Below are 22,453 nucleotides of genomic sequence, written 5' to 3' on the forward strand. Positions count from 1 at the left end.
AACCTTAACTGATAAGCTATAAGAAAGCTAGAGCTATATACATAATCTGGCTTTGGCCTGCTGAAAAACTGAACAGAAAAAAACTGCCAAAGAGCTAGTCTATGGGTGAAGGCTTCTTCAAATCACCTTTTCCTAAGCATTCATGCTTGATGGGGTGGGGAGGGGTTTCTTTATAAAAGTTGATCTGGCTTTAGAAGTCAGCCATGTTATAATTTGTCCATGTAAAATAAGCTTCAAAATCTGGCCATAGATTAAATTAAATTAAATTAAAGGGGGATGGATTTAGTGAGTCCTCCCTTTTTCATGCTTCCAATTTTCTTCCTGGCTCTCCATCATCTTTGGATGCTTGAGATCTTGTGCAAAGTATGGTGTCTGGTGGCTGGGTTTTGTAGCACAAGCAGAATCTGTAGAGACTGCTGCTCCTGACCTCACTATGCTTTGCTCCCTGTGCTTGGGTGGGAGGGAATTAAGGTGGTTCTTGCCGAAGAGACCAATTCAGCTTATAGCATGTAGGGGTGGGTGGTTTGAGACCATTCACACCCCTAAAAGAACAGCGCTGAAATCCGAGCCACTTCGAACAGTGAGGGATGATCCAGTGGCATTGTCTACAAAAACTGAGGCATACTGGCCAGCCTGAAAGGGAGAAATGAGAGTGACAGTGAAAATAGTCCCAGGTTGCTACAACCAGCACATAGAGGAGCGTGTCATGTAAATACAGCAGATCTATAGAGCAATAACTAATTATGTAGGTTGTGATACACTGCTTAAAGTTGTCACGTTTTACACTTAAAGCAGAACATGTCCCTTGTTCCAGCTCCTCTGGGTATGGTCACGTTGCACCACTAACTCCAGGGTGACCCAGACAGGTGGCCTCAGTGTTTCCAAGTTCATGCTTGAGTGTTCACATACTATTATAAACCTGGGTTTACAAGTGCTGGACTCATAGCTATGCTAACAGCCATACTGCAAATGCAGACCTTCTGACTTGGGTCTGGGGCATGACCTGTATCTATAGTACAAAATTACAGGGCTGAGACACAGTGGGACTTGGGCTGACCCACCCTCTAGCAAGGTCATAGAACCTGGGTCAGATTGTGTGTGGGCTTGGGCTCAAACCTGAGTCAGAGCGTGGACTTAGTGTGCAGTGTTTATACCCTATATAGCATACTAGCTGCATCAAGGGCATTGTAAAAAGCCTGGAAGAGGAAGAATTCCCCCACCACAGACAGAGTAGGCCCTGCCCTAGAGAATGTCATGGCTAAGTGGGCAGGGCTGCTAAGCTCATCCTGCACAGCGCTGCAGCCAGGACAGGCTGCTACAAGCCAATAGCACATGCTGGTTTGGTTCAGGGCTCAACCAATCTCCAAAATAGGATGGTTCTGAATTATCCACCAGAATGTTACCAAGTGGGAAATGCCAAAGTAAAGGTTATAATGAGGACTCTGCTGTTTTGCATCTCCTGTGTATTTTGTACACTCTCCAGCCCCACTTGAGCATGCACTGAAGCCTGCTGTCAAACAGATGAGTAGCCCCACTGAAATGTTGAAACTTACTTTTGCTGTTTTGCTAAACTATCCCCTCCTTTTCAAAACCAAACCCTTTGGGCTGAGATCAAACATCTGAATGTGACCGATCTGTATCACTATCAGGAAACACTAAAACAGTGCAGTGCAAAAGCTCTACCCTTTAGTAATGGGTGTCTGTCAATGGTGGGAGTTGGTCTATCAGAGCTATGGTGCATTATCCCTTTAGGTGCCTTAGGCAGCTGGCTTCCCCATTGTCCTGCACCTCATGTAGGCATTTACCCAATCAAAATAGTAGCATTTTACATGCACTTTATACAGGTGGTAATGACTACACAAGCTGCCAGGCAGCGGGGAATCAGGACTATGGTATATAGTACCAGAATAGTTGGCTGGTTCTATGGATATAAGCTACTAACTGTAGGCAAGGACACCCTAAAAACCAAACTCTGCAGTACTGTGGCAGGTCACTGGAGGGACTCAGGTCTACATCCTCAAAGATATTTAGGTGCTTTATCCTGTTTAAATCAGATACCTTTGAGGTTCTGGGTCTCAGCCCCCAGAGAGATGGAAGGCTGATCATGCCAATATTATTGAGGCTGGTTTTGAAAAATGATGCAGAGTCAGACTGAGGAATGAGCTTCCTGCCCAGCCGCAGAGGAAAGCCAGCACAGCTGGCAGAAGCATGTGACTGTCATCTTCACAGGTTGGTTCCAGTAGCACCCACAACACAGGGCGCTTTCTGTAGAAAAGGACACGGCCACCTGCATTGAAGAGCTTGTAAACCACAGTGGCTTTCTTCTGCACTTGGGAATGGATGTGCTTAATTAGGGCATGTCTGCAACGCAGTCGGAGGTGTGATTACAGATGGGGTAGGTATACTCCTGCTTGCTTTGAGCTAGCTAGCATGCTGAAAATAGCATGGACTTCAGCATGGGCTGTACAAAGCTGCCTGGCCCTCCATGGGTAGAGTTACTGTGAAAAGTTAGCTGCCCAGTTATGCTGCATTCTCATGTCAATAGCATACTGCACAAGGTGGGTCTGCCCATAGGAACACCCCTTTGCCTCATTAGTTTGCCCATGTTTACCTGTAAGTACAGGACTCCACTGACTGAGATGGTGAAAAGTTCACTGCTGTCCAAACCAGCCACCGTCTCCAGAGAACTGAAGACAAGAAACAGCAATATCAGCACTGAGGTGACCTGCACGATCCATGTACCACCAGAATTCACCTACTAGCCAGTTATCTAGAGTAATAGAGAGTGATTGCCTCCCGCATCCTCAGTTCCAGACATTAAAGAGATGGGGAGGACTGCACAATGACCTGGCAAACTTGTCTCCTCTCTGCAAAGTTGCTCATCACCCTCTGTGTCATTATTTACATTTCATTCTAAATTTTGTTTTAAAAACCAAACCAAGTGTAGTCCTCAAGAACAGACTCGGGCGCTTGACAGCCTCTTGCCATAGAGTAGGTGCAGCATGGTCAGAGTCTCAGTAGGCCTTCTCATGCCCCCATGCTGATATATTTATCTCAGCTATGTTCTGGAAGGTTCATCCCATCCATCAATTTATTATGCGAACTAAGGGGCTAGCTAGCACACCTATAGGGATAGAGTGCTTTTCCCAACTAGGACATTGGCTCACAGAAGGTCATAGAGTAAGGCCGTAAGGGACCAGCAGATCACCCCCTCTGACCTCTATATTACTGGTCCCCTCCACCACCCCCTCCCCCCAGCATCCACACACTCAAACCAACAACAGACATTAGAAAAAAGTATTACAGCCCACAGGAGACTTGAGATATGCCACAGGAATAGACTAGGCAGGCCCAAGGTGCACCAGCGCCTGCGGCCCCTGCAATGGCAGGGAAATGATTGTGAGATAGCTCCATATAATCCTGGACAGTGACCTGCCACACGCTGCAGAGGAAGGTGAAAAAGCCCCAACTCACTGGGGCTTTAATCTGACCTGGTGGAAAATTCCTTCCTGACCCCATGTATGGCCATCTAACCTATCCTGGTTGTGGCTGGAAGCCATTACAATCTGATGGCAATGGGATCACTCATATGAAATGAGTCATATGAGTTGGGATGATTTAGTTGAGGTTGGCCCTGCTTTGAGCAGGGGGTTGGACTAGATGACCTCCTGAGGGCCCTTCCAACCCTAATCTATGATTTCTTAGTGGCCCGCACATGCCAGCCATTAAAGTTAGCATTCATGCTGACAGTGTCAGCAGGGGGCCAGTGATGGAAGGGGCATGGAACCTGACCTACCTTTCTGACTGAGAGGGTGTCCCTCCAGAACACTGTAAATATTCTATTTTCTAACTAACAAAGTTACATATAATTAAAATCCCATTTTAGTAGGAGTTATGCAGGCAAAGACATTTGGGATACATGTGTAATAACATGGGGAGCTATATATATATATAGAATGCATGAGGTTTTTCCAACCTAATGGGATTTGGACATTCAAATCCCCTTGCGAGCTTTGAAAATCTTAGCCCACATGCACACTACTAGCCCAGCTAGATGCATGGGTTCTGTATGTATATGCCTCTGATGGTAATGACAGATGCACAAGCCTCTTCTGGCACAATCCTTGCTAAAATTGGCCTCCTTTACAGTGCACCTTGTGGAGGTGAGATTTGTTTATACAGAGGTGAGAGATTTGGGGCTTTGCACTTTTTCTGGAAAACAACCCAGAGTTCTAGCTGAGCCCAGCATATTGAATTTAATTTGGTCCCATGCATGGACCAGCTCTGTGATCAGCTGACATTAGCCAGGAGGGGTTGACAACATTCCCAAATAACTAAATGGCACAACTCTGCAGAACTATGGTTTTCCTTGGTTTGTGGCACTGTTCTGTGAGCAGTACCAGACAGAGTGCGTGCACTGTGGAAATATTTTTGCTCTTTGTCACAAAGCTATAGTGATGATACTTCATCACTCCCATGTTGACTACCAGACACATAGGGCCCACTATAAACTATGCATCCAGGAACCAAAGTCAGATGTGGTCGAAGTTGCACATTGGTAAGATGCATGTAAGTCAGAGTGAATCTAAGGCCCAGTCTACACTAGGAACTTAGGTCAGTATAACTAAGGCTGTGGCTACACAGCCACTTTCAGCGCTAAAACGTTTGTTGTTCAGGGGTGTGAAAAAACACCTCTGAGCAACAAAAGTTTTAGCGCTGAAAAGCACCAGTATAGACAGCGCTTTATCACCGGGAGTTGTGCTCCCAGCAATAAAGCTACCACCGCTCGTTCAGGGTGGTTTTGTTTTTATCATCGTGAGAGCGCTCCCCCAGCAATAAAGTGCTGTAACATGGGCAGTGTAGACATACATTAAGTCTCTTGGGAGTGTGAAAAAAATCCCCTGAGCAGTCCAGTTAAACTAATCTAACTCCTGGTGTATACAGTGCTAGGTCAATGAGAGAATTCTCCTATTGACATAGCTACTGCCTCGCAGGGAGGTGGAGTACAGTTAATTCAGATTAACCTTCCTAACAGTCCCCATGTAGACAAGCCCACAGACTCCACTATTAATTTGGCCCATAGAGCATGGTTGTGGTTAGAACTGGCTGAAACTGGTATTTCCATTCCACAGACAATTCTGATTTTTTTTAAAAAAAAACATTCATTCCAAAATAGAACAAAATGCTGAAATTTCAAAATGTCCTGTGGAATGAAAATTTCAAAAACAATTTCCATTCATAACTATTGAAACATTTCATTTTGAGAATGTTAATTCACTTTGCTTTGACATTTATATATTAAAATATTAAATATATGTAAATGAACATATGATATCTGTTAAAAATCAAAACAAAATGAATCAAACTCATAATAAACCCCATTTTGACACTCTCAAAATGAAACGAGAAAATTGAAGAGTCATTTCAACTTTTTTGCTTCAAGCATGTCATTGAAATTGACATTTCTGTGAAACATTTGGATTTTGATGAAACTGTACTTTTTTGGTGGGAAACTGTTCCACTGACATTTTTTTGACAAGTGGTAGCTGTGATGATACTATTAGATCCAGTTACAAGCCCCAGTCTAGAACAGTGCTCGGTGCAGTTCAGGACTGGGGCGCATAAAGAACACACAAAGGTGACATTATGTCACCTGATCTGGGGGCCAAGCCAATTGCTAGTCTTAAGTTAGATCAGCCTTAAGGCTGCTCTAGTTTAAACCCAGCTGTCAATGGCCCCCAGAGGCTGTTCAGGCTGCTAGGAATCACCAGGGTGCAGGGATACCCCAGACAGGATCTCTCTCTCTCCCAGCCAGATCCCCTACTCTGAGGGATAGGAAAGGGGATAGTGTGGAAGCAGCTACAGAGGCTCCAGGCCAACCTGGGATTTCCCCTACATAGGGAATCCTCCACCAGCTCCCAACAGCCACAGTGGTGCCATGATCTGTGTGCCCTATGCACTGTAGGCCCCTCCTTTTTGTGCACTCACTTTCTGGACTAAGATAGAGAAAAACTTCTTTTAAATGTAAAAACTGTCTGGCTGTGCTAGCAGGGAGGGCATGCCTCTACCAGACACACTCACATGTTGTGTTGACACAGAGACTGGACGCAGATCAGTACCCGCAGGCGATCTCTCGCACGCTGTTGCCCTTTCTTCTGTTGTTCTCCATGAACTATAAACACAGAAGAGCTAATGAGACAGGGACGAGATGTTCTCCCCTTCTGAACAGAACTGGCAGCCTTAGGCCTCAGCCCCCAAGGGAAGCCAGACATGCCCACACAGCTGGCCAGCCAGAATGCTCTGGTCAAATAGCTGGTTTTGGGCCTCAGCTGGTGTAATTTAGTGTAGCTGTATGGTTGTCAGTGGAAGTACACCAAGTCACACCCGCTCTATGTTGACTCCAATGGAACTATGCTGATTTACACCAGCAGAGGATCTGGCACAGTAACTTCAATGGAGCTACACTTATTTATGCCAGCTAGGTTTCTGTCCCAGAGAGTCCTGGAGGATGACTAGGTTGGAGTATAAGAATATTGCTCAAGCATGCAGGGGTGTAATCAGGAAGGCCAAAGCACAATTGGAGTTGCAGCAAGGTATGTGGAGTAACAAGAAGGGTTTCTACAGGTATGATAGCAACAAGAAGGTCAGGGAGAGTATGGGATTCTTACTGAATGGGGGAGGCAACCCATTGACAGATGATATGGAAAAAGCTGAAGTACTCAATGCTTTTTTTGCCTTGGTCTTCACAGACAAGGTCAGCCCCCAGACTGCTGCACTGGGCAACACAGTATGGGGAGGAGGTGAGCAGCCCTCAGTGGTGAAAGAACAAGGTAAGGACTATTTAGAAAAGCTGGACATACGCAAGTCCATGGGGCTGGATGCAATGCATCCGAGGGTGCTGAGGGAGTTGGCTGCTGTGACTGAAGAGCCATTGGCCATTATCTTTGAAAACTTGTGGCAATCGTGGTAGGTCCCGGATGATTGGAAAAAGGCAAATATAGTGCCCATCTTTAAAAGGGGGAAGAAGGAGAATCCAAAGAACTATAGACTGGTCAGCCTCACTTCAGTCCCTGGAAAAATCATGGAGAAGGTCCTCAAGGAAACCATTTTGAAGCACTTGGAGGAGAGGAAGGTGATCAGGAACAGTCAACATGGATTCACCAAGGGCAAGTCATGCCTGACCAACCTGATCGCCTTCTATGATGAGATAACTGGCTCTGTGGACATGGGGAAAGCAGTGGACGAGATATACCTTGACTTTAGCAAAGCTTTTGATACGGTCTCCCACAGTATTCTTGCCAGCAAGTTAAAAAAGTATGGATTGGATGAATAGACGGGTAGTGATCAACAGCTCTATGTGTAGTTGGCAGCCGATACCAAGTGGAGTGCCCCAGGGGTTGGTCCTGGGGCCAGTTTTGTTCAACATCTTCATTAATTATCTGGATGATGGGACAGATTGCACCCTCAGCAAGTTCACGGATGACACTAAGCTGGGAGAGGTAGATAAGCTGGAGGGTAGGGACAGGTCCAGAGTGACCTAGACAAATTGGAGGATTAGGCCAAAAGAATGAGATTCAACAAGGACAAGTGCAGAGTCCTGCACTTAGGACGGAAGAATCCCAGGCACTACTACAGGTTGGGGACTGACTGGCTAAGCGGCAGTGCTGCAGAAAAGGACCTAAGGATTACAGTGGACGAGAAACTGGATATGAGTCAACAGTGTGCCCTTGTTGCCAAGAAGGCTAACGGCATATTGGGCTGCATTAGTAGGAGTATTGCCAGCAGATCGAGGGAAGTGATTATTCCCCTCTATTGGGCACTGGTGAGGCCACATCTGGAGTATTGCGTCCAGTTTTGTAGCCCCCACTACAGAAAGGATGTGGACAAATTGGAGAGAGTCCAGCGGAGGGCAACAAAAATGATTAGGGGACTGGAACACATGCCTTATGAGGCGAGTCTGAGGACACTGGGCTTATTTAGTCTTCAGAAGAGAAGAGTGAGGTGGGATTTGATAGCAGCCTTCAACTACCTGAAGGGGGTTCCAAAGAGGATGGAGCTAGGCTGTTCTCAGTGGTGGCAAATGACAGAACAAGGAGCAATGGTCTCAAGTTGCAGTGGGGGAGGTCTAGGTGGATATTAGGAAAAACTATTTCACTAGGAGGATGGTGAAGCACTAGAATGCATTACCTAGGGAAGTGGTGGAATCTCCTTCCAATGAGGTTTTTAAGGCCTGGCATGACAAAACCCTGGCTGGGATGATTTAGTTGGGGTTGGTCCTGCTTTGAGCAGGGGGTTGGACTAGATGACCTCCTGAGGTCTCTTCCAACCTTAATCTTCTATGATTCTATGATTCAACAGCATCGCCATGCTGTGGAGGCCAGCTCCGTGTGCCAGGCAGCAGGAAAGCTTACCAATGTGCAAGGTTGCAGTGAAGGTGTAGTACCCTGCAACAGGTGCTGTGTATTGGCCGCTGGTCAGGTTCAGCCCCAGGCCTCGATGGAACACCCCCTCTTTCTGAGGCTAGTAACAAAGAGAAAGGCAAGACTGTGCACACTGCAAGACACCATCCCAATTCTGCATATTGCACTAGGAGATGGGCGCTAAACTAGCAGTGTCCTCTCAGGAAACAGACATAGGCTGTGTCTGTAGTGCAAGCAGAGGGTGATCGCAGCACACAGAATATAACTGTATCTACATTAGGCCTCTTACTGCCACAGTTATGCCATAAAATTTTTAAGTACAGACCAGGGCTAACAACATATTTGACAAATTTGTCTTGTTTTCTAGTTGTTCACAGATTATCTGACATCTGACCATGATTGTTTTCAAATGTGTTTGTTACTCAGAATTATTCATCAGCTAATACCTGCAAGCAAACTTTGATCAGTAGGTTAAAAAGGGAGGATGGCTGGTGAAGGACTTTAGAAGGCTCAGAGTTAGGGTTGCCAGCTGTCCAGTTTTTGACCGGAAAGTCTGGTTGAAAGGGGACCTGTACAGTGTCCGATCACAGGTACTGACGACACCAAAAGTCCAGTTACCACAGGTGGGGGGGGGCCAAGGGAGGAGGCATTGGGTCATCAACCCACACCAGTCCTTACTCAACTGGGGCCGTCTCCCGTCTGCATCTCATGGGCGGACAGGCAGGCTCCTGTCCAGAGTAGAGAGCGCCCAGCTGCGGGGGGAGGCGTGGGGGGAAGGGATCAAGGAAGGGGAAGTGGGGACAGTAGTGAGTGATGGTGGGGGCCTCAGGGGAAGAGGCGGAGCAGGGGTGGGGGAAGAGGTGGAGGGTGGAGGTTCCGGCTTTTCTGCTGTAGTGTCCGGTTTTCAGAAATTAGAAAGTTGGCAACCCTACTCAGAGTCCAATTCCTAGCTCTGCCGCAGACTTCTTATGTGGCTGTGGGCAAGCTGCATAATCTCTCTTTGCCTCTTTTCCTCATCTGGAAGATGGGGATAATAGTACTCCTTTAGTCTTGTCTGTATATGTTGTAAAGCACAACCTATACAGACAGGGCAGGGAATTCTTCAGGGCAGGGAATTCTGGGTTGTGGTGACACTATGAGAAGAACTCATGGAAAAAAAACACATAATTCTTATCTGTGTGTGTAGTATATGGCATCATTATAGGTCAGAGTTTTTAAGGTTGTTCTGGGTGTCTTAACTGCATTAACAGGTCTTAATATACAGTAGAACATCAGAGTTACGAACACCAGAATTATGAATTGACCGGTCAACCACACAGCTCATTTGGACCGGACTTACACAATCAGGCAGCAGGAAAGACCAAAATAAAAGCAAATACAGTACAGGGCTGTGTTAAATGTAAACTACTGAAAAAAAAAGAGAAAGATCTGACAAGATTAAAAAAATGATTTGACAAGGTAAGGAAACTGTTTCTGTGCTTGTTTCATTTAAATTAAGGTGGTTAAAAGCAGCATTTTTCTTCTGCATAGTAAAGTTTCAAAGCTGTATCAAGTCAATGTTCAGTTGTAAACTTTTGAAAGAACCATAATGTTTTGTTCAGAGTTACGAACAACCTCCATTCCCGAGGTGTTCATAATTCCGAGGTTCTACTGTATCTAGATTTCATGTATGTTTAACCTTAACTCTGAATTTCCTGGTCTGTAATGCTTATTTTGGGGCTAAAAATAAAATCCCTGTAAAATTTTGTATGCTAAATTACTGATGTGTACTCAGCCTTATCTCCATTGGTACATAAAAGTTTGTCTAGGGATTTTAATTGGCCTGCAATTGGCTAGGAGGCTAAAAGGAAGTAACCCCCCTTCCCCCACCCCTGGCACACACACCTATAGTATGGCACAAATGGCAAGGAGCATTTGGGAGGTTAGGGCCTGATCTAATGCTCACTGAAGTCAATGGGAATCTCCCCATAGACTTCCATGGGGGTTGGATTGAAGTTATATTCATCTTCCTCAGAGAGATCAGATGCTGGGAATATAGCTGTGAGAATAATGGATTTTTTTTAATTCACTAGCAATTCTGAAAAATTGGGGAAAAAAAGAAGACGCAATTTCAGGCTGAACCAAAAATAAAATGTTTCAGCAAATTAAAAAGTAGAAAAAAATTTGTTTCAGGTCAAACAAAATATTTCATTAGGCAAAATTGAAATGTTTCATTTTGATTCCAACTATTTTAAAACATTTTATTGGGTTTTTTAAATAAAATTAAAGAAAATTTTGAAACAAAAAGGTGTTTTGAGCCAAAAATTTGAAACGTTTCATTTAGAAAAATGTCAATTTTTGGACTTTGTTTTTTCACCAAAACAATTTGGTGAAACCAACATAAATTCGGGAAACATGTCAGTGTTACTGAATCTGCATTTTTGCCAGTTCAGAATGACAAACTCCCTCCCTCACTCACTATGTAATAGATCCGAAGCTCTTGCAGGGATCTCCGTTCAATGGAAATGTTTCTCCGTATCCGGCAGTGGAAGGCTGCCTCCACTCGATGCTGTGGCTTACTCTTTGCGAACGGACCAGCAACCAGTGCCAAGATGTCATCTTCTCCTCTCTCCTCCTCTTCCTCACCTTCCTGGCAACCTTCACAGGCCTTCAGGCTCATCCTCTCCCGCTCCTTTACCACCTCTGAGAGAACGCCCCCCCAGAGAATCAGTTTTAGAAGTCACCGATTTACAAAGGGTTCTCAAAAATGACTGCTCCCATTGGAACCAATGGTAAAATGCCCCTTGATGTCAATGGAAGCAGGATGGACGCTGGTGTGAATTCTAGTCAAAGCCCAGCAAGCTGGCACCATCCGGTGAGACTGAATCTCAGTCATCCCTGCTTCATGTGCTTGATCCAGGCAAATGTTCTGTCCTGGTCATTTTAGGCAGCAGTGAGGTTTGTTGGCGAATGCTCCCATTGGTTTTCATTGCAGTCATGAAGCCAGGAAAGGAATATTAGTTCTCTGGGGTTCCCAATTATTGTTGCTGAGTTTGATTCTTAAGTGTTGAGCCAAAAAACTAATGGGAAGTCCTTTGAGGTGTTGGAGATAAACAGGGAATGAGTTTGTGACATACACAAATCTCACCACACAAGCACACACCTACCACTGCAGTCAGTGGGAGACTCTCCAAAGACTGCAACGGGGGTTGGATTGGGGCTTAAGTCACTTCCCTAACATCCACACACACACAGAGACAAATACGTACCTCATCACCAAGACGTGTGTTAGCAACTATTATTTGTGACATTAGACAAAGTCCACATTTGAAATGTGTAGTTAGTCATGTCCTGATGTGTGAGTAAAACTCTGTACTGGAAACTTATGTAGAAATAACCAATATACTGAAAGTGTAAAGCTGCTCCTGGGGCTGGAGTTTGAGTCTGGCTGAGCACCAGTGTAAGAGGGAGTGAGACACCACCCCAGACATACACCCCTGCTCCAGTTACCTGGTTCTTGTATCTGGGCTGGCAAGCTAAGCAGCACTGCATGCCAACTTACTGCCCCTGCACCCACCAAGGTGTCGACTCCCCACATGCACTAGACATTAACCACTAAGGGCTTGTCTACACCGGTACTTTACAGAACTGCAACTTTCTCGCTCAGGGGTGTGAAAAGCCAGGCTGCCAGTGTAGACAGTGCACCAGTACTGGGAGTTGCACTCCCAGCGCTGGTAGCTACGCCTTTCATGGAGGTGGGTTTTTTTAGAGAGCTGGGAGAGCTCTCTCCCAGCGCTCTGCCGTGACTACACAAGCCACGTTAAAAGTGCTGCCACGGCAGCACTTTAGCATTGCCAGTGTAGACTAGCCCTTATTCTCCTTAACCTCAACCCCGAGGGAGGGGAGATCAGATTCACAAGGTGACCTTGCACCCCCGGGAGGACATGAGCTCTTGTCCCTTCAGTGTCACGCTCCCTGCAGCATGAGCAGGGCCGGATTAAACTTTTGTGGGCCTGGTGCCAAACATATTTGTGGGCCCCCATTGAGGCAGTGGAGCATGGCGTGGGGAGGTCAGTCCCCAGACCAAGGGACTAGCCAGGGGCATGGCATGGCAGGGGCGACCCCGCTCCACCCAGCCCAGTGTGAGGGCACTATTTACAAACCGGTAGTTGCCAGACGTGAAGTGGCCCTGTGATGCCAGCATGCCCCTTCCCCTTGGGGAGCGGGCCCATGCCACACCAGAGAGCCCCCTGCCCAACACCACCCCTACTCCCTATGACCAGAGCCCCCCCAGACCCACTATGACCAGTGCCCCCCAGACCGCCCCCAGAAATTCACAGCGCCCTGCACAACACCACCCCTGCCCAGCACTCCCCTGCCCACAGCCCCACCACAACTGCCGAGCACCCCCCACAGAACCCCCACTCCCTATTGCCCCAACACACACATCTTCCCCGCCCCCTCACAGCCCAGCACATCTTCCCACCCCCACCCCCCAGTGACTGCACCCCCAGACTCCCCAGTGACTGCACTCGTCAGTGAGCTGAGCCAGCAGCACAGCCAGGGTTGGTCCTGGGGCCGGGAATTGCTCTGTCCATTCAGGAGTGGTGTGATCAGCCAGGCCAAGGCCTCCCTCAAGATGCACTTGCCTGGAGGGGCCCAGCCAAGCCCCCCTACCTCTCCACCCCCTCCCCAGGCTGAGACTGGCCAGGCTTCTACACCAGTCCCAGGTGGCTCAGCCCCAAGGAGACAGGCGGGGCCCTACAGGCTTGGAGACAGAGGTGCACTGGGGTCCTGCCAGGGGGCAGAGAGGAGCAGGGGGGTGGGGCCAGGGGTCGTAGAGGAGTTCTCGGCCAGCCGGCAGGCAGGCTGAGAGGAGCAAGTGGTGGGCAGGGGGAGAAATGGGGTCTCGGGCCGCAGTGCAAGCAGAGCAGGCCGGGGCCCCTTCTGAGCATGGGCCCGGTTCCATGGAGCCACTGGCACCATTGTAAACCTGGCACTGAGCATGGGGCACCAACCTCCCCAGGCCAGCTGAAGTGCCTGTGGAGATGCATTCAGCACTGGCTTTCATACTGTACCTTTCAACAGCAGCCGGAAGTCCTTTAGCAATTCTTCTGGTGTCACCAGGGATCCGGGAGGCCCCTGAGGGCCTGGGGGACCTGGTGGGCCTGGCAGGCCAAACTGGAACCCCAGACAGAGCACAGAGCTGGTCAGTTCAATGTGCCTTTAAATTAGGGCACAGCTAGCCAGTGTAGATCCAGTAAGAATGGCTCCATCCCACAGTGCCAGCCTCTAGTCACCCACATCCTGGCACCCTTCCCCTTCCCACTGTCCGAAAGGGCACCTGCCTCTTCTGAACTCTGTGCTGGAATCTCAGCAGGATTAGCCATCTCTGCTGGGTTGGTCACTGTTTTTAGCCCCACCCTCTGGGTCTGTTCTGGGCTCAGAAGGAGTAGGGCTGTTACACCAGGGATGCCATGGGCCCAGACCAGGCTCTCTGGAGTGGGGGCACAGTAGGCTCAGGCCAGGGCTCTCCATGTGGGGTGGGGTGCAGTGTGCCCAAGCTGAGCATCTCTGTGAGGGGAGGGACGCAGTGGGCACAGGCTGAGGAGCTCCGTGAGAGTAGGGGTGCAGTGGGCCCAGGCTGAGCATCTCTGTGAGGGGAGGGGCGCAGTGGGCCCAGGCTGAGTAGTTCTGTGAGGGGAGGGGCACAGTGGGCCCAAGCTGAGCATCTCTGTGAGGGGAGGTGCGCAGTGGGCCCAGGCTGAGTAGTTCTGTGAGGGGAGGGGCACAGTGGGCCCAAGCTGAGCATCTCTGTGAGGGGAGGGGTGCAGTGGGCCCAGGCTGAGTAGTTCTGTGAGGAGAGGGGCGCAGTGGGCCCAGCCTGCGGAGCTCTGTGAGGGGAGGGGCGCAGTGTGCCCAGGCTGAGCATCTCTGTGAGGGGAGGGGCACAGTGGGCCCAACCTGAGGAGCTCTGTGCGGGGAGGAGCGCAATGGGCCCAGGCTGAGGAGTTCTGTTGGGCGTGGGGCGCAGTGGGCCCAGGCTGAGGAGCTCAGTGGAGGGTGGAGCGCAGTGGGCCTGTGCCAGGGATGTCTGTGTGGGGTGGGTGCAGCAGCCCTGGGATCTCTGTGTGAGATGGGGCGCAGTGAGTCTGAGCCAGGGCTTCCTGGGGTGGGTTGTGCAGACACACCGGGGATGTGAATACATACCTTGAATTTTTTTGATTTGCCTTTGCCCTGTTTCTTGCTGTTCACCCCTTTGTTTGATTGTTTCATAAAGAGCATCCAGGCATCCCGGGGGTTGATGCTGCGAGACCGCTCAGGAAGGGGTTCCTGTCAGAAGATCAAAGAATAAGAACACAGAAAGTGACAGTAACCAGCTCTGTGGGCTGCTGAGTGGTTCAGACACAGGTGGGTGCCATTCTTCAACGCTACTCCCATTACACAGCAGGGGCAGGAACTCACCAGCCGGAAACCAGCCTGTGCTTTGCTGGAGTGTTAATGAGTTCCTGACCACTGTGACTGCCTTATCTGCTGGCCAGGGAGCTGTGCCCTGCTCACAGCATGCAGGATATGGGGAACTGGGCTACCTGGGGTACCTCTGAAAAGCTCTGGACTCAAAGAAACTCTGTAGAGGGCACTCTTCCCTCTGGGTGGGACTAACCCAGTGCCCCAGCACCAGCAGCAGCAGTGTTTCTGGGGCACATGTTTTGGAGGGGATGTAAATAGAGGTCATTATACAGCCCACAGTGCTTCTTGCAGCCATGAATATTAGCCCAGCGTGGGGGTGGGTTGTGGGCATATGAGCCGGTGGTGCTGGTGTGCTGGTGCATTACAACGGGGGAAGGTATGGTGCATTAGTGGAGAGGTTTGGTGAGTTACAACTAACACAGGTCCACTTAAAACTTCACAAGAGCACAAATCAGCGTCTTGGTGAAGTGCTAAGTCTTTCCCGCAATTTCAGTTTGTCAGCTGTTGCCCTAGACTGTTGCTGTACCTGTTTCACCTAGCGGTAGCTGCATTTTAGTGGAAGGTAAGGTAATTCTTGTATGGGTCTATCTGCGCTGTAGTCAGAGGTGTGACTGCAAGCCGTGTAGCCATACCCTAGCCAGTGTGAATAACAATAGCAGTGATGTTGTCTAAGCACGGGACTCTGGTATGTCCTTATGTGGCTAGCCCATGCTGCTGCCTGTGCTACTGCAGCTTCTGTGTTACTGGCGTTGACTAGATCCGCGCTAGCTCAGGTTTATCTGCACATGCTGCAGTCACGCCTCTGACTGCACTGTAGCCATAACTAGGGTGACCAGATGTCCCGATATTTGGGGCTTTGTCTTATGTAGGCTCCTATTACCCCCACTCCCTGTCCCAATTTTTCACACTTGCTATCTGGTCACCCTAGCCATAACCCATGTGGCAAATAAGGCCAGAACCTCCCCTGGTGTAAAGTGGCACAGCTCCACTGAAGTCAGTGTCAACCCACACCAGCTCAGGGTCTGGCCCATGAAGTTTATAAAGCCCCTAGTGTAACGCTAAGTTAATTGTATCCAATTTGCAAATGAATTCCAATTCAACAGTCTCTCGCTGGAGTCTGGTTTTGAAGTTTTTTTGTTGTAATATCGCAACTTTCATGTCTGTAATCGCGTGACCAGAGAGATTGAAGTGTTCTCCGACTGGTTTATGAATGTTATAATTCTTGACATCTGATTTGTGTCCATTTATTCTTTTACGTAGAGACTGTCCAGTTTGACCAATGTACATGGCAGAGGGGCATTGCTGGCACATGATGGCATATATCACATTGGTGGATGTGCAGGTAAACATGAAACAGACATGAAAGTTGCGATACTACAGCAAAAAAACTTCAAAACCAGACTCCAGCGAGAGACTGTTGAATTGGAATTCATTTGCAAATTGGATGCAATTAACTTAGGCTTGAATAGAGACTGGGAGTGGCTAAGTCATTATGCAAGGTAACCTATTTCCCCTTGTTTTTTCCTTCCTCCCCCCCTCCTCAGACGTTCTTGTTAAACCCTGGATTTGTGCTGGAAATGGCCCACCTTGATTATCATACACATTGTAAGGAGAGTGATCACTTTAGATAAGCTATTACCAGCAGGAGAGTGGGGTGGGGGGAGAGAAAACCTTTTGTAGTGGTAAACACCCATTTTTTCATGCTTTGTGTGTATAAAAAGATCTTCTATACTTTCCACAGTATGCATCCGATGAAGTGAGCTGTAGCTCACGAAAGCTTATGCTCAGATAAATTGGTTAGTCTCTAAGGTGCCACAAGTACTCCTTTTCTTTTTGCGAATACAGACTAACACGGCTGTTACTCTGAAACTAGTGTAACAGTGGCATGTTGTTCACTGTAGCAAAGATCAGCCAGGCAAGGTCTGAGTTCTGGCCCTAGTCTCTCCCTGGCTGTTGCAACAGCAGCTGTGATTGTGGCAGAGGCAGTGGTCTAAGGCCTGCTCTTCCCAGATATTTAGCCTAGCTGCCTCTGAAATCAATAAGTGCTGGGGGAAGGAAGAGAGGACAGCAGGCCCTCAGCAGCAGCCCCTCTAGAAGATTACCGAGCGGTGTTGGCAGCTGCCAGAGGAGCAGGCTCCAGCAGACCAGCTACTGTGGTCCACCTCCTGTGGTCCACCCAGGTGTGATGTGTGTCATGGGGAAGCCTTGGCTCCACCAGTGACACAGAATACTTATTGTGGCTAGGAGGGATGGTTGGATGAGCGACTCACACTTGGTCCACAGAGTCTGGAGGGCTGTATGGCTGAAGGGAAGAGAACATGCCTGAGGTTTCATTTCCATCAGATGGGAATACTGAGGCACAGGGAAGCTGTGTGACTTGTCCAGGATCACACAGTGAGCCACCAGCATTGTGTGGATTAGATCCAAGATCTCCTGAGTCCCAGTCCTGTGCTCTGGTCACCCAGCATGCTGCTGCTCTTCACAGGGCTGGACAGCAAGAGCATGAGTCTCCAGTCAGTATTAGTTCAGTTTATACCAGCTGAGGAGCTGGACCAGAGACAGCTCCATACACAACTGCATGGGCTACTTTGGTGCCATCTAACTTGCTGCCCATTGTCACTTCCAAGTCCCTTCTCACATTGCACGTGTGTTATTTCCCCAGGCATGTTGGAGTTTATTAGGCTTCAAGCAGAGAGTACAAAAATCCACAGAATAAATATCCAAAGAACTAGGTGCCATCTCAGCACTACCAGGCACTTTTTGTGTGCCCTTGGGCCAGCCATTGAACTTTTCTTTTGCCCCAACTCCCCCATCTCTACCACACGAGGGTGATGTGGGAAGGTGCCGGGACAGTGCAGCTAGATATCTTCCATTTGCTGTACTTGCCATGTCTCTCCACCTGCTCATTAGCAAGGGAACTGTACACCAGTGGGAGATGCAGGCAGGACTTCCACATAGCCATCCCAAGGAGGCCAGTCACTTCCGCTAGTAGTGTAGAATCCCTCCATACACCCAAAGGAGGGGACCGATGGAAGCCCAAGAGGAGAAGGCACTGTTAGCTGCTGGCCAATGTCAATGGTCTTAGAGGGAAGGTTGCTCCCTAAAGGGGTTGACAATACAGCATGGCTAGAAAACTGCCAGCCAAGGAATGACATGTCCAGTTACTTAAAAGGCATATCTCACCTAATCAATTCCCTGCAACTGTGGGGGCCTATGGCACTGGTGGCAGCTGGGGCTCTCCTGTTCTCTGCACACAGCAGGTTAGTCTTCTGAGGACTGAACCACTTTAGTCTAACTAAAGTCATTGGGTTCAATGCATGGGTATCTAGGGGAGGTTTAATGGCCCGTGATATACAGGAGATCATAATAAATGAGTCCCTTTGGGCTTTGAAATCTATGAAATAACTGCCTAAAAACTCCCATCCTCATGGGAAAACCATGGGCCCGACAAATAAGTTTTGTGTAGTTTTATGTCATGCACTTGGCAATCAATTCAACCAGAGCCAAATGTACTTTCCATTGGTGGCAGAGGCACCTATAGCCTAGCTGAGGTGCTTTTTAATATGTATTGTAAATAATAATGGTCTACGGTCTATTCCAAGTGAACAAAAGTCATCTTCAAAATATCACCAGCTACAGATCAACATAATCATACAAATGTCGGGCTGGAAGGGACATCAAGAGGTCATCAAGTCCAGCCCGCAACGCTGAGGCAGAACCACATATACCTAGACCATCCTGACAGTTGTTTGTCCAACCTGTTCTTAAAAACGTGCAACGATGGGGATTCCACATCCTCCCTTAGAAGCCTGTTCCAGAGCTTAGATACGCTTACAGTTGGAAAGCTTTTTCTAATACCTAACCTAAAACCCCTTGTTGCAAATTAAGTTCATTACTGCTTGTCCAACCTTCAGTGGAGATGGAGAACAACTGATCCCTGTCCTCTTTATAACAGTCCTTAACATATTTGAAGATTGTTATCAAATCTGCCCTCAGTCTTCTTTTCTCATGACTAAACATGCCCAGTTTTTTAAAACTTTTCCTCATGGGTCAGGTTAGTCTAAACTTGTCCAGTTTGTCCTAATTTTTCCTAAAGTGTAGTGCCCAGAACTGGACTCTACTCCATCTGAAACCTCACCAGTGCCATGTAGAATGAGACAATTACCTCCAATGTCTTACATGACCCTCATGCTTATATAATCCCAGACTGATTTTAGCATTTTTCCCAACAAGTCAACTCATATTCAATTTGTGATCCACTATAACCCTTTTTGCAGTACTACCACCTAGCCAGTTATTACCCATTTTGTAGTTGTGCATTTGATTTTTTTTCTTCCTAAGTGTGGTACTGTGCACTTGTCTTTAATGAATTTCATCTTGTTGATTTCAGACCAATTCTCCAATTTGTCAAGGTCATGTTCAATTCTAATCCTGTCCTCCAAAGTGTCATCTTAATGTCCCCCATACATTTTATAAGCACACTCTCCACTCCATTATCCAAGTCATCCATTAAAATATTGATTAGTACCAGACTCAAGACAGAGCCCTGCAGCACCCCACTAGATACGCCCTCCCAGTGTGATGGTGAACCATTGATAACTACTCTTTGATTGTGATCTTTCAACCAGTTGTGCACCCATTTTATGGTAATTTAATCTAGACTGCATTTCTGTAGTTTACTCATGTCATGTGGCACTGTGTCAAAAGCCTTACTACAAATCAAGACATAGCATGTCTACAGCTTCCCCTCTATCCACTAACCCTGTCAAAGATGGAAATTAGGTTGGTTTGGCATGATTTGTTCTTGACAAATCCATGCTGGCTATTTCTTATAACCCTCTAGGTGCTTACAAATTGGTGAGTGAGAAGCAGAAGAGCTCGAGAAAAAAGGTGTAACACAGGCTGATTGCCCAAGTGTATAATTAGGCGGGCCAGAACTCAGTTTATAATATCAATGTTTATTTTTAACCTTTTGTTTAGAGTTTTATCAATTTAAATGTCCACATTTGCAGAAAATTATGGCAGGGGTATCTGCTATTGCCAGCAGACATTGCGATTCCAAATGTTAAAGCTTTATAACTCTTAAAACACAAATTGTCAACGTCCCATGGCAAACAATACAATGTGAATATCCTTAAATCAAAACTCGAATAATTTCTCAAGCAGCATTTTTCTTACTTTGCCTATCCGTAAATTTCAGTGATCATCAATGGAAATACTTTTTTGTTGGTTTGTGCGTGTATGGCAAAAATCAACATTTATTGACATTTACCAATAAAATTCTAATCCTTCCAAGCCTACATACCCAACAGGCCAGCACTGAGATTTGTTGCAAGTTAATTTTGGGTAAGAACAGGCCTGAATGATCATGGAATCTGAATTTTTAATGTGCACTCCTGGAGCAGCACTATAAACTCCACTGCACTGACTCCAGTGTGTTGTGTTCCTTGTGTTTTAAACAAATGCTCTGTGCACTGCTGCTGCTAATTTGGAATAGCCTGAAGATCCCAAGTCATCGGTATGGCTAGCCTCACAACTTTTTGCATACACAGTGAGCTGGGGCACTTTTCAGATTGCTGGTGCAGCACTTTGGACTCTCTGAGCAGGACCTGCTGGCAGAGCCCCCAGGGTCCACACATTTTTTAAGCAGCTAATGTGTTTCTGTGCTGACTGATTCGCAAAGCTGCCTTAGCTGGGCTCCCCCAGCTATGCAGATCACCCAACTTAAGGCATTTACGTATCTCCCTAGCACAGTGCAGTGGGCATTGTTGGAATGAGGCCAAAGAAGGCCCCCGGGGGTTGGATGGGATATAAAAGAATACCCCGGTCAAATAGTAACGGCTGGCATCTCTAGCCATGTGTTTTCCACCCATTCATAAACTACTGGACACAGCTTCCGTCTTTCCCCTGATCTGAGAGCGGAGGAATGAGGGTGGGAAATTCATTCTCCTGAGAGGGCTGCTCTTGCCCTCTCGCCCAGGAGAGAGTTTAACCCTGCCAATAGCACCTTTAATAACTGCTTGAGCAGATAAGTGGAAAGAGATTTCTGGGTGGATAAGGACTGAGCCTCCTGGTCCATCAGCTGCTCCAATAGGACAGATTGAATATGTGAGGGCTGGAGTCTAAACTCCAGCTCTTCTTAGAGCAATTCAGTTTTATCCTTCAGAGCTTGTCTGCACTCATGTAGGAATGTGGGTTGGCAAATTATTGAGGCAAATGTGTTGGTAGTGGACTAGAGTCTAAGTTGGGATAATTTACACCTTCTCCTGGCCCCTCAGGTTAAATTATATTATCTTAACCTCCTACAAACCTACTTACACAGTCACCTTTGCACATCACCCCTGCATTTGGCCCACTGGATTTGTTTTTAAAGTAGCACAGATATTTGTCAACCAGGAACTCACGATTACCTTCTTGTAACATAAGAACAGGGACAGTCATTGCGAGTGAAAGACTGCCAATTTAAAAAGCAATCAAAGGATTTTTTTTGTATAATGCACAATTGATCTATGGAACTCATTGCCACAAGGTATTAGTGAGGCCAAGAGCTTAGCTGAATTGAACAAATGATTAGATGGTTGTACAGTTAATCAGAACAACATCAATGGTGACATCAGATAACATACAAAATTTTAGAAAGTCTCTGAAACCTAATGTTTCAGGATATAAGCTGTCACTAACTGCTTGGGGAAAGGAAGAAACTGTCTCTCCATAATTATGAGGATTCTTGCCCCTGCCTCTGGCGTATCTGTACTTGGAGACAGACTCCTGATCTGGTGGATCACAGGTCAATCCCACTGCAGTTCTTTTATGTGACACAGTTGATCAGCTGTAACCTATAAGCTGCAAGACAAACTCAGTGGTTGTATGTTTTCAACAGAGCTGAGAAAATGTTTGCTGTGCAAAATATTTATGAGAAATCTGGAAATATTTGGGGCACTTGCTAACATTTTATGAGCCAGCAGGCTTGCTTTCAGAGTGCTTGGTTTGTGCTAGATTCTCGATGCTTTCTCGTGGCAAAAGTCAGTTGTTCATTGACAATAAACAAGTGTGGTCACCCAAAGGTGAAAAAGTGATCATAAAACCATCCCTACCCACTCTCTGTGTGTGTGTGTGTGTAAAAAAAAAAAAAAAAGTAATCACACAACTCAAATTCCCCTGAGTAGATTTTACTTGCAATCACATTCACTCAGCTCAGAAATTAGATTGTCTGCGCATCACCCACTTTCCTGCTTTGGTTGCTCTGAGTTTAGATCTTTGCTCAATTCCCTACAACTAGGTGCTGGTAGTTTAAGTGCTTACCGGGTCGTTAGAGGCTGGCAGAGGCATGCTGCTTTTTCCCTGCCTTGTGGGATACTCATTCCATTGGGATTTCTTCTCCCGGCTTCTTCTGCTTCCAAGTTTCTCCGACCCCACTGAGCCAACGCATGAGGCCACTGCCAGGAATCCCACACACAGTAATAGGAGCCAGCGGCTGGCAGGGAGGTATCCAGCCATTCTTCAATACAGGGCACCAAAGAGGTGGTCCTTTCTTTCAGGGAGCCAGAGTTTCTATGGCCACCCAGAGCCAGGCATTGCCCGTA

The 22,453-nt window shown here is 47.3% G+C and overlaps 1 protein-coding gene across 1 annotated transcript; it reads right to left on the bottom strand.

The window, feature by feature from the left end:
* Nucleotides 1-361: 361 nt before the first annotated feature.
* Nucleotides 362-22,453, bottom strand: ERFE (erythroferrone). The gene is made up of 8 exons (XM_074964250.1): nucleotides 22,173-22,453; nucleotides 14,610-14,732; nucleotides 13,478-13,580; nucleotides 10,879-11,102; nucleotides 8,412-8,520; nucleotides 6,082-6,172; nucleotides 2,612-2,687; nucleotides 362-633 (listed from the first exon to the last, which is right to left on the bottom strand). The coding sequence occupies exons 1-8, from the start codon at nucleotides 22,365-22,367 to the stop codon at nucleotides 535-537; spliced, it is 1,020 nt and encodes a 339-aa protein (XP_074820351.1). The 5' UTR covers nucleotides 22,368-22,453; the 3' UTR covers nucleotides 362-534.

Source organism: Natator depressus, chromosome 9 (assembly GCF_965152275.1).
Source record: "Natator depressus isolate rNatDep1 chromosome 9, rNatDep2.hap1, whole genome shotgun sequence".
In the NCBI taxonomy this organism is placed as follows: domain Eukaryota; kingdom Metazoa; phylum Chordata; order Testudines; family Cheloniidae; genus Natator; species Natator depressus.

Bases quoted from the DNA above. Each gene is read 5' to 3' on its own strand.
- ERFE (XM_074964250.1), bottom strand. From the start codon at position 22,367: ATGGCTGGATACCTCCCTGCCAGCCGCTGGCTCCTATTACTGTGTGTG. The intron at 2,688-6,081 runs GTGAGTGTGTCT...TCTTGTCTTCAG, and splicing joins TCTCTGTGTCAACACAACAT to TTCTCTGGAGACGGTGGCTG. The intron at 634-2,611 runs GTAAACATGGGC...TCTCCCTTTCAG, and splicing joins GTGGAGTCCTGTACTTACAG to GCTGGCCAGTATGCCTCAGT.